Source organism: Protopterus annectens, chromosome 6.part0 (assembly GCF_019279795.1).
Source record: "Protopterus annectens isolate FY-2018-M chromosome 6.part0, PAN1.0, whole genome shotgun sequence".
In the NCBI taxonomy this organism is placed as follows: domain Eukaryota; kingdom Metazoa; phylum Chordata; order Ceratodontiformes; family Protopteridae; genus Protopterus; species Protopterus annectens.
Window position 1 is genome coordinate 448,125,242 of NC_056737.1, and position 12,546 is coordinate 448,137,787.

The window sequence follows — 12,546 nt, forward strand, 5'->3', positions numbered from 1 at the left end:
AAGCAACCAATACCTGCTTGGGATCTCAATTTCATTCTGGAAAAACTGACCTTGCCTCCCTTTGAGCCAGCTGCCTCATCAGATTTGCAATATTTGTCCTGGAAAACAGCTTTCCTTCTGGCTATTACCTCAGCTGGTAGAGTTTCAGAACTACAAGCTGTCATGGCTGTGCAGCCTTTTATCATCTTCCATCAGAACAGAGTTTCCTTATGAACCAACCCGTCCTTTATGCCTAAAGTGGTATCCAGGGTAGCTTTGAATCAGGCCATACACTTACCTACCTTTTATCCTAATCCTCAAAACAAAGGGGAGGGAGTACTACATTCCTTGGACATCCACAGACAACTACGTTATTATCTGGACAGAACAAAGCCTTTCAGAAAATCAGAACAGCTCTTTGTGTCCTATGCTGTAGGAGCTCAAGGAAAGCCAATTTCGAAACAGACAATCTCAAAATGGATAGCCCACTGCATACGCTTTTGCTATTCTTTTCATGGCAAAACTGTACCTACAGGCATCAGATCTCACTCCACAAGGGCCACAGCTACCTCTGCAGCTTTCCTCAGAGGAGTTCCTACCAAAGATATTTTGGAAGCAGCCACTTGGAGTTCTGTGCATATCTTCTGCAAGCACTACCACCTACCGTTATACTCCAAAACTAGAGCAGGCTTTGCCACTGCAGTCTTGCAGGGCATTTTGGCTCCTCCTGGTTCCACCTAGTGCCTACCACCCCTTTCTTAGCTTTGGGATTCTACCCATCTGTTATGACTGCAGCTGTATGCACGATGAACATAGTACAGTTTTGTACCTACCATAAATGTAGATGTTCGAGTGCTAATACAGCTGCAGTCCAGGTTTCCCTCCCTCCTTCCCATCTTGGGACAGGCCTATAGGCTAACACATCCTCATACAACCTGATTGGGGTATTCATTTATGGTGTATTTGCTTGCAACTACTGTTTTTTGATTATATTGCAGTGCTTTATTACACAAATTTATGTATTGCCTTCCTTCTGGGGCATCTGACATCTGGGGCAAGAAAAACTGAAGAAAATGGCGTCGGCTGGTTCTTTTTTACCCCTGTCACACTGACGTCAGGGAAGAAGCGACGACAACCGACTCCGGACCTAGACTTTGGAATTCGGCCGATCGAGGACCCGCCTGAAGGCAGGAGAACCCATCTGTTATGACTGCAGCTGTATTAGCACTCTAACATCTACATTTATGGTAGGTACAAAACTGTACTTTCCTGGTGCCCAGAAAAGAGTGCTCTTGGCATCCTATCCTGGACCTGTCCATTCTCAACACCTTCCATGCTTACACTACATCTGCTTCCTTTGCTAGCCAAGGACTCCTGGCTAGTCACCCTTGACCTAAAAGTAGCTTATCTGCACATACCCATAAGGGAATCTTGAAGGAAATATCTGTTTCCAGGCAGGCTCTATGCACTATCATTTTTGTCTGCACTTCCCTTTGACTTGTCTACTGCACCCAGGGTATTCAAGAAGTGCCTGCCTCCAGCCATTGCATACTGCAGGCAGAGAAATATTCAGATTTATCCATGCTTAGACAATTGCCAAGGCAGACAGGAATTGCTTCTTCAGCACCTGGCATTTGTAAAGAGACTTTTAACTTCTTTGGGGTACACCATCAACGAAAAGAAATCACATGTGGTGCCCAGCCAAAAGATTGTATTCCTGGGAGCAAGCTTCAACACAACTTCCCAGATGGCATTCCTTACTCCAGAAAAGCAGGTTTATTTGACAAACTACTTCATACTAATGGCCACCAGAACCCAGCTATCTGCAAGAAAAATACTGCAAGCCTTAGGATTCATGGCCTCATGCATTCTACTAATTCCATATGCAAGACTGCATATGAGGAAACTTCAGTGGTACTTAAAAAGTCTCTGGTGCCAACATTCTCAGGACCTGGAAACAATTATTCCTATCATTCCTTGTCTAAGGGCAAAGTTCTTTTGGTGGGCAGAGGCTTGAAACCCCAAAAAGGGACTCCCTTTCACTCAACCGCTCGCCACCCAAACCCTGACAACAGACTCATCAGACTTTGCTTGGGGGCTCACATTGCTGGCAAATGCATTCAAGGCAAATGGAGCCTAGGGCAAATTCAACTAAATATCAATCAAAAAGAAATGTTAGCTGTACAGAATGCCCTGACAGCCTTCGAATACCTTATCCTTCCAGGACAACTCTTGGTAAAGACAGACAACCCCACAGTTGTGTGGTACATAAACAAGCAGGGAGGAACTCATTCCTACCCACCCTGCAGGTTAGTCATGGCCCTGTGGAACACAGCCTTGAGCAACCCAAGTGCACCTGCAAGCTCAATTCCTGCCAGGCAAACAAAATTCACTGGCAGACAACTTAAGCAGAAATCTACTGGACCCACACGAGTGGAAACTGGAACCCAACTCATTCAAACTTCTAACCCACAGGTGGGGGACACCAGAGGTGGACCTCTTTGCCTCCCCCCAAAGCCATCAATTGAGCAATTTCTGCACTAGAAATTCCCACAGCTAACCATGGAAACTGGATGCCCTATTCTTTACATGGGAAAACCTCTCAATTTATGCCTTTCCCCCTCTGCCCCTCCTCTCAAAAGTACTACTCAAGATCAAACTGGACAAACCAAGGACAATCCTTATTGCACCGGACTGGCCCCGCCAGCAGTGGTACCCACTCCTATGCAGTCTGGTAGCAGTGCCACCCTGGCATCTACATCAGACTCCCTCCCTGCTGTCCCAGCAGGAGGGACAGATTTTGCATCCTCAGCTGCAAACCCTGAACCTTGCAGCCAGGCTTATTCCCTGAGTACACCACCAGCGACCCTTAGCAAACAGGTGCTGGACGTCATCCTTGAGGCCAGAAGGCCTAGTACTAAGAAATCCTAGTCAGAAAAATGGAAAAGATACTGTTCTTGGAGCCAGTCTCAAGGAAAGGACACAGCTGTGCCCACCTTACCTCAAATCCTAGATTACCTAGCCAGAGCTGCTCCACAAAGGTCTGTCCTTCTCTTCTATTAAGATTCATGCCTCTGCCATCTCAACTCATTATAATACTGAGCCAGCTATCTTTTCTCACCCTCTGTTCAAACAGTTTCTTGGAGGAGCTAACGATTTAAGACCCTCGAGGAGAGCTCCCACCCCTGCCTAGGACCTTAACTTTGTACTAGAGAAGCTCACGCTTCCACTTTTTGAGTCTGCTGCTGCAGCACAGTTAAAATTCCTCTGTTGGAAAACAGCCTTACTTCTAGCCATCACTTAAGCGAGAAGAGTGTCTGAGTTACAGGCACTAATGGCTGTGGAAACTTTCATTATTTTCCATGCTGACAGGGTTTCCCTCGGGACTAACCCATCTTTTATGCCCAAGGTGGTATCCAATGTGGCTCTAAACCAATCCATCCATTTACCAACCTTTTTCCCTAATCCTCAGAATAAAGGGGAAAGGATCCTGCACTCCTTGGACGTACACAGACAACTCAGGTTCTACCTTGACAGGACTAAGCCTTTCAGAAAATCTGACCAGCTGCTAGTCAGCTTTGCTACAGGGGCAGAGGGCAAAGCCATTTCAAAGCAAACCATTTCCAAATGGATAGCACACTGCATCCATTTCTGCTACTAACACCATGGAAAACCTACCCCACAGGGGATCAGAACTCATTCCTCTAGGGCTACCTCAACCCCTATAGCATTTTACAGGGGAGTCCCTCCCATGGACATCCTGAAAGCTGCAACCTGGAGTTCTTTACACACCTTCACCAAGCAATTACCACTTACCTGTCTTTTCTAAATCCAGAGCTGGATTTGCCACAGCAGTCTTAACAAGGCCTGCAAGCCAGCCCTAGTATTACTTGACTGCCTCCACCCTTCCTCAGCTTTGGGAATCAACCCAAGTGTGATGACTGCAACAGTGAAACACGAAGAACATAGTACAGTTGTGTACACTTAACGTAAATGTAGATGTTCGAGTGTATTCACTGTTGCAGTCCTGGTTACCCTCCCTCCAGCCCCCTGACTCTTCTGTACTTTCTACCTATCCTCTTTTTGGCCATATCTTATGGCTATGGTATTTACATTTTACTGGAGGTGTTCCACACCATGTAATTGCTTCATATTTTTGGGGGTTCCTGACATCTGGGGCAAGAAAAACTGATGTAATGGCGTCTGCTGCATATTTTATACCCCTGACGTCATGGAACAGGCGACATCATCCGACGCAGAAATCCCAAGACACTGGTATTCGGGCCAACTGAGGGCTACCTGCAGGCAGATAACCTAAGTGTGATGACTGCAACAGTGAATGCACTGGAACATCTACATTTAAGGTAAGTGGGCACAACTGTACTTTATTCGACTACCAGGGTGCAAATGGCTACCATCTCAGGTTTTCACTTGAGTGTGGATCATTCATCTCTAGCTTCCATAAAGGTATGCAAAGTTTTCCTTACGGGTACCTTGCTGTTTCAACCTCCAGTTCAGGACCCTGTACCTCTGTGGAACCTTACAATCCTCCCTCAGACTTTTATTCAGCCCCTACCCCTTTTGAGCCCTTAGCACGAACAGAATTAAAGTTGTTGTCCTGGAAAACTCTGTTGTCACCATTACGTCAGCTAGATGGGTATCTGAACTCCATGCACTTTCTTTTCAGCCACCTTATCTGATTTTTCACAAGGACAAAGGGTATCCCTTCGGACTAACTCTTCTTTTTATACATGAAGTGGTGTCAGAAGCAAACGTCAGTCAGTCAACCTACAGGTCTTCTTTTCTAATTTTCTAACAATTGAGAATGCATGTTTCATTTATTAAATGTTCATAAACATTTTTTAATGTTTGTTTGTTGCAACTATGAGACAGCTGATTAGGCATACATTCACATCTTTTCTAAACGCTAGACGTTGTTCTTGCTGTTCCTAGAAAAGATGATTTTTCTACTGCAGCTTTACAAGGACATATGTGTGGTCATTCCTCATACTGCTATTCCCACATGTGATGAGCGATACTGTACCAGTAGTAGAGCATGCTCACCATGACTGTGGATGTTTTAGGGTCATTGCTACAGTGTAGGTTCCCCCCTTTCACTGGTGGCTTCAGTGTTGCTTTGTGAAGCTACTTAAACTTTAATTCCAGAGGTGGCATTTTATTATTAGCTGTAGTTTCTTGTTCCCAGTCTGTGTTTCAAGCACTTGTTAGTGCATTTGTTGATGACATCAGAAATCCACAAAAAAACTGAAGATGGTGCTGGTGGCTCTTTTCTTTATTTCAGTAAATCCATCTGATGCCCACAATGCGGGAGAAAGCTGGACCAAGTCAGAAGTACAAAGTTCTGAAAGTCAGGCTAGTTTGTAGTACTTTTCTTCTGTAGTACAATATCTCACATTATGAATTGTACTGCAGCAGTGACAGTTCTATCCAGCCATCCTTTATGGTGAATATGCTTACACAACTGTACTTTACTTACCGAATTAGTAAAATTACTACCCTTCCTTAGTTTCATTTCAGTATGTTTGGCAGAAATGGAGTATTTTTTGTTTGTTCCAGTGTTTTGTGTTTCTGTAGTCTCTCCTCTTTTTTTCTTTCCTCCACCGTATCTCTGACCATCAACAGGTTTACCCACCGAGATACTTTTCTTCTGTCATCACACATCACACACCATACAGCACTAGAATGTACAATTTGAAACTACTAAACCCATCATCAGTGTTAACAGAGTGATAGAATAATTTTCCTTTCATAGAGAAACATTTTAGCCTTCTGTGTTAATATTTTGTTGGAGTTTTAGATGTCTGTACTGGAGTAATTGTTTTTGATTCCATTGTAGTGATATTTTGGGAGGTTTTTCAGCATTTGGCTAATGCACACCCCATACTTTTTCTCCATTTTCTATCATGCTTTTCCAGGATTATTTACCTTTAGGATGTCTTAAGCTCCTGTTGCATAATCTCTCCCAGTCCCCCAACAGCTTGCAGTTGTTTGCAACAGCATTGTCACCACCATGAGGTATTGTTGTGTCTCAAGCTGAAGAACAGCCCGCCACTCACACATTTCTAGTCTTCACTTTCATTGGTACCAGGGTTTGCTCCATGCTACCTTTGCTTTTAGTGGTTGTATTTATGCTAGTAGGTTAACCCCCAAATTTTTTCTTATTAAAGTGAATGCACTGATATGAATAGTTTGCATTGACTGACTGAATTTGAATTATTTGGTTTAATTTACTGATGTACCTGATTAGAACTTTACACAGCAATGCAGTTTTAATACAATATCTTATACCACAGGTATTCATTTACTTAAGAATGTTTGCTGCTGAAAGCGGATTTGAAATTTTGCCATGTAACCGGTATTCATCAGAACAGAATGGAGCCAAAATTGTTGCAACTAAAGAATGGTATGTATTTTGTGTGTAAGACTTACAGAAACATTTTGTCTGGAACGTGAAATCCATTTTAATTAAAGGAATAGTCATTAATCATTAGTGGTGTGTAAAGACTATTAGGTTAACTGCTGTCAGGCAAACCCTGTCTGTTTTATTTTATTTTTTTTTCATTGCAGTTTGGATTGGGTGTTTAATGCATTATAGTAGCAGGTCGAAATGCGTTACTATAGCTGGTATTCCTTCTTTCTTGATGAATACATATCGAATATGATTGCCATAATAGATCTCTGTTTGTGGAGGGGCAGGCTATTGATGAAAGCGATGGGGCTTTTCCATAATCACAGTAAAGTGATTTTTGATATGGCTAGTTAGCTAAGGAACAGTGTATGTATGTGTGCATGTACAGTGGATATAAAAGGTGTACACACCCCTGTTAAAATGCCAGGTTTTTGTGATATAAAAGAATGAGACCACAATAAATCATTTCAAAACTTTTCCCACCTTTAATGTAACCTGTAACCTGTACAATTCAATTGAAAAACAAACCGATCTGTTACGGAAAAAAATATAAAAAATTAAAAAAATGTACAATAAGCTGGTTGCATACGTGTGCACATCCTTAAACTAAAACTTTGTTAAAGCACCTTTTGATTTAATTATAGCATTCAGTCTTCTTGGGTACTCACTTGCCATCAATTAAAGGGACTCTGATTAACCCTAAATAAAGTTCAGCTGTCCTAGTAGGATTTTCCTGACATTTGCTCAGTTGCCTGCTACAGCAAAAGCCATGGTTCTCAGAGAGCTTACAAAGCATCAACGGGATCTCATTGTTGAAAGGTATCAGTCAAGAGAAGGGTACAAAAAAATTTCCACAATATTGGATATACCATGGAACACAGTGAAGACAGTCATCAAAAAGTGGAGAAAATATGGGACAACAGTGACATTGCAAAGAACTGGACGGCCCTCTAAAATTGGTGAAAAGACAAGACGAAAACTGGTCAGGGAGACTGCCAAGAGACCTTTAGCAACACTGAAGGAGCTGCAGGAATTTCTGGCAAATACTGGCTGTGTGCTACATGTGCCAACAATCTCCTGCATTCTCCATATGTCTGGACTATGGAGTAGGATTGCAAGATGGAAGCCTTTTCTTACACAGAAAAACATCCAGACCTGGCTAAAATTTGCGAAACAATACATCAAGTCTCCCAAAAGCATGTGGGAAAATGTGTTATGGTCTGATGAGACAAAGGTTGAACTTTTTGTCCACAATTCCAAAAGGTACGTTTAGCACAAAAGTAACACTTTGCATCACCAAAAGAATACCATCCCCACTGTGAAGCATGGTGGTGGCAGTATCATGTTTTGAGGTTGCTTTTCTTCAGCTGGAACTGGGATTTTAGTCAAGTGGAAGGGATTATGAACAGCTCCAAATACCAGTCACTTTTTGCCTAAAACCTTCAGGCATCTGCTAGAAAGCTGAAGATGAAAAGGAATTTCACCTTTCAACAAGACACTGACCCCAAGCCTACATCCAAATCAACAAAAGAATGGCTTCACCAGAAGAAAAGTAAAGTTTTGGAATGGCCCAGCCAGAGCCCAGACCTAAATCCAATAGATAATCTGTGGGGTGACCTGAAGAGGGCTGTGCACAAGAGATGCCCTCACAATCTGACATATTTGGAACACTTTTGTTTGGAAGAGTGGGCAAATATTGACGTTCAAGATGTGCCATGCTGATAGACTCCTACCCAAGAAGACTGAATGCTGTAATTAAATCAAAAGGTGCTTCAACAAAGTGTTAGTGTAAGGGTGTGCACACACATGCAACCAGCTTATTGTATGTTTTTATTTTTTATATTTTTCCCCCAACAGATTAGTTTTTCAATTGACTTGTACAGGTTATAGGTCACATTAAAGGTGGAAAATTTTTGAAATTATTTATTGTATTCTCATTTTTTTTTATATCACAAAAACCTGGCATTTTAACAGGGGTGTGTACACTTTTTATATCCACTGTATATGAATATGAGCAACATGTTGACCTTTTGTTCTTAACTTTCTTCTTAATCTAACATCAGAGGAGTACAGTAAAGGTTACTGTTCCAGTTTCTAAGTAGAGTGGCAAGTTGTCTATGAAGACAGGCAGTTAAGTAATCATTGTTGAATAATATAGCAATAACTGACAACTGGGTGTGATATGTTGAAGAATTTACCCATAGTCGATGTGGTTTAATCATGAGGGCGAAGCCCGAGTGATTAAACAAAGCCAATCATGGGTAAATCTTCAATGTACCACACCCAGGAGTCAGTTATTGCTATTATAAAATGGTGAAATTTAAGAAAAAAATTACTTTTCTTAAATGTCTTTGTATAATGGCACAGTGGTGTACTTCCGCATTGTTTCCTGATTCTGCCATTTGATGATGTACTGTACAGCATATGACTTGCTTTCCAAGGCTTACACAGTGCATCACTTCTTTAGCAAGCAAGCAGTGGAGGAGGGATTATCTCCATTGCTTTTTTTTTTTTTTTTTTTTTGAAAGAAAAAAAAAATTGTAACCTCCCTGCAGTTAAGAGGTGAGAGAGAGAAATGGCCAATACAAGGAAAATCAGGTATGTTTTAGTTTGGAGAAAGTACTTGATTTACCTTGTATTTTTCATACGTACCTCTCTATCTTTTATTTGAAAAAATGTAAATACGCGTGCATTGTTTGAAGGAAAGAAAGTCTGAAATGCCTGTTATTATTTAGTGACTTTGTTCCTCAGTGATTTGTCAAAAAAAAATATATATATATATATATATATATATATATATATATATATATATGAGACGAACGTCACTAAATAATGACACGCATTTTCGTTAGAGTCTTTTGTTCAGACTAATGCTTGTCTAAGAGATAGCAGTTACAAAAAGGATGGCCGCTGAATGATTACTTCAGTGGCCAGACTTTTGCTGTTAGTGTATTGTCTATTTGCAATGGGCATGCTGGTTGGGCTGACCAGTCAGTGTGCTCATTTTTGAATGTTAATGGCCAGTCATTGTATGATCATTGATATAAATTAACAGGGACCGTGTATGTGTCTGTGAGCAATAAGTTGAAAAACACAGTAATCCTAGTAATGTATTTTTTTCTTCACAATACATCATCAGAAGTGTGTCCAGAAACTGGCTTTTTCACAGGAGCAGGTACGTGAAAGCAGAGGGCAAGTTTAGTTTACCACTTATTTTCAAAAGGTTAATTCAGTTTGTTGGTTCAGAATCTGCTCCATCATTTGTTCAATTGTCTACATCTCACAGTTTGTCAAATTATGTTCTATAAACTTTCTCATCTATAGCCAACCCCTACTTCCTGTCAGTCCTATGTTACGTTATGGGTGGTTGTCACTAGCCCTGTTAAGGATGATTCAGACGCTTGCTTCCAGCCATTTTCCTTATCTAATCTGTTGGGGTAAGAGCTATATTTTTGTCCAAACCACAAACCTGTCTGCCCATTGTCTTTGATAGTGATATTAAGAATGCCTGTACTTGACCCTCTATTAAGCGATGTCAGAGCCCAAGACACCACAGTGTCATTCTTAGTATTGTCTGCCTCAGTATTGCGAGCTCCTTCAAGTGTTCCGTCTGTACTGATGTTCTCAGTGCTGTCACTGCCGATGCACTAATTCTCTTCTTTCCGCTCAGTACTCATGCCTGGGACTTCAGTATCAGTGCTGACACCAAGCCCTTGCACATCTGTTCTTTTTGGATAGTATGACCTAACAGTAATTTGTGACAGTGTTGATGCCAAGGTGGCTTGATGTATAACCTCTGAAGCCTTCATTGCACTTTAACTCCTGACATCCTTTCCTATCTTAATACAAGGGCCTTCTACTGTTGTGGAACATTCCTTCATTAAACTGTTGATGCTGCCACTTCTCATACAGCAGGACAAAGAGACCCAGGTCCTTTTGCAACCTTTCTCCAGGATTTAGGTGCTCAGAAATATGTCATCCTCAGGCTCTTCCTTCTTGGAAGGTAATGAAAAAGACATTGTGAAAGATGAAGGATCTTTAGACTTGCTATGAAGTCTCTAACACTCAGTGTCTGTAATGAGGACACAGTTCCCCTACAATCATCCCTGAAACCTCTCTAGTTCTAGAGATGATTCGACTGAAAAGGGGGATGGTCAGTTCACCCCATGTCCTCTGTGCACAGGCTATTGCATGGTGGCCGTCAGTGTTGCATGGGAAAATCCCCATTGTTCCCTGTATTTCTTATTATTTTATGCTACAAATTATTTTCTTTCTCACCAGTTGTGTAGCTCTTTGATTTCTTAGCTCATTTGTTTAGTTAAATAATGTAATCATCTGTGTCCTGTGTAGGATCTTTTGCCCTTATAGTAAGCATCAAGTTCTTTTGAAATTTACAGTGATTCCTGAACTTCTGTCCAGCTGCTGCCATTTTGACCTACTCCTTAAAGAAAAGTAAGAGTACTAAATGTCTTCAAGGTTTGTTTCCCAGCCACATGGCTAAAATGTGGCATATTGTATCTTTTGAAGTTCCGTGGATATTCCACTCAGAAAGTCAAACGTCTGGACCAGGTGATCTAGGTTACTGATAAGTTTCCTTGTAACCAAAGAATTCCTGGTGGTTGCATTTGAAATTTTTTTTTTGAGATTTGCACTTCAGAAAATCCATACATTTTTGAAATCAAATATATTTTTCTACTTCTGCAAATATTTTCCTAGCTTTGACACCATGTAGCAGGTGGATGTTTGCAGAATGCTCAATGTATAGCAGATAACAGAAATGAAGATGTCCTTCAAGGATGCATCTGCAGTCATCACATATGGGTTGTCCTGCCTCAGGCAGCCCTTCGGTCGGCCGGCATCCAAAGTCTGGGTCTGGCCTCGGCTGATGTCGCACTTTCCCCGACATCAGAGCGTCTGGGGTATAAAAGCATCAGCCGACGCCATTTTCCTCAGTCTTTCTTGCCGCGTGGTGCCCGAAGCAGAAGCGGTTCGCAAGTGCCGGTCGGCCAGCTCCTGTGATTCATCTACCGAAGACTTCGAAAAAGCTAAGTACCCCGTTGGGGACTCTCTCTTGCCTCAGCCGATGTCAGATAAAGTTAATAATTGTTTAACTTGTGGGAAACAAATACCTCATAAGGATTTCCACTCTTACAGCCTCCCATGCCTAGGCCCAGACCACGACGTCTCGGCCTGTCAGCCTGTGCTTCCTTCAACCGACGAACTCTTAGACGTCGGTCGGAGTTTGCAGAGGAGTTTTTTGGAGCTAGTTTTGCTTATAGGATGCCGTCGGAGACTCCGACTTCGCATTTAGTTAAACGGAAGGACAAGGACCGACACAAGCGGACCGCGGTTTCGGCTGAAACCACTGTCAGGCCTACCGCGAGTGTCTCTGTCTCGGCTGAGACCGAGTCCTTGGTACTTCCTATTACCGAAACCACACAACCGACTACCTCGGCCCCGGAGGCCCCGGCCGAGTCGGTCATCGAATTACCTACTGAAACCGGTGTCCAGGAACCTTCCGACACCATTCCTTTAGATAAGTCTACTCCTGCACGTGGTGCAGCCAGACCCCCTGCTTCCATGTCCATTAAGGCTTTCTCTAGGGCTAAAGCTGCTAAACTTACTAAGGCTTTGCCTCCCAAGGTTTCCTCTCAGAGACCTTCTACTAGCTCTCAGATTTTTACCCTAGCAGAGGCTGATCTCATTAATTAGAGGTTCCCAACCTCATCCGGACAGGGGCTCTCAACCTCCTCCAGACAAAAGGCCCAGGGTTGAGCCCTCTGATCCCCAGTCCTCAGATGAGTCCACGGATGGCTCTGCTCTGTCAAACCACCAGGAGGAGGCTTATTCGGCCTACGAGGATTCTGATGCTGAAGAATCTATTCCCTCGGCCTCCCCTCCTGAAGAGTTTTCCTTTGGAGAGACATTACTCTCTGAGAGAACATTTTCAATGGCAGGGTCAGGAATTCTCTGATTCCAGAAAGAGATTAAAGACCTTTTTACATTCACCTCAGCATAGGCCCTTAGCTATACCTCCTGTTTTGAATGTCATTGATGATGTGTACTCTGATGCTAGTACTGCCCCTGACTCTCTCCCTCCTGCTCCTGCCAAACTGACAAGGTACTACAGGGTCCCG

The 12,546-nt window shown here is 42.5% G+C and overlaps 1 protein-coding gene across 1 annotated transcript in view; it reads left to right on the forward strand.

Moving 5' to 3' along the window:
* The window catches only part of KMT5B (lysine methyltransferase 5B), a 1,528,897-nt gene that overhangs the window by 731,748 nt on the left and 784,603 nt on the right, over nt 1-12,546 (forward strand). The window contains exon 7 of the mRNA XM_044073539.1: nt 6,248-6,403. Within this exon, the coding sequence (XP_043929474.1) occupies nt 6,248-6,403 (156 nt within the window). The remainder of the gene's footprint in view (nt 1-6,247; nt 6,404-12,546) is intronic.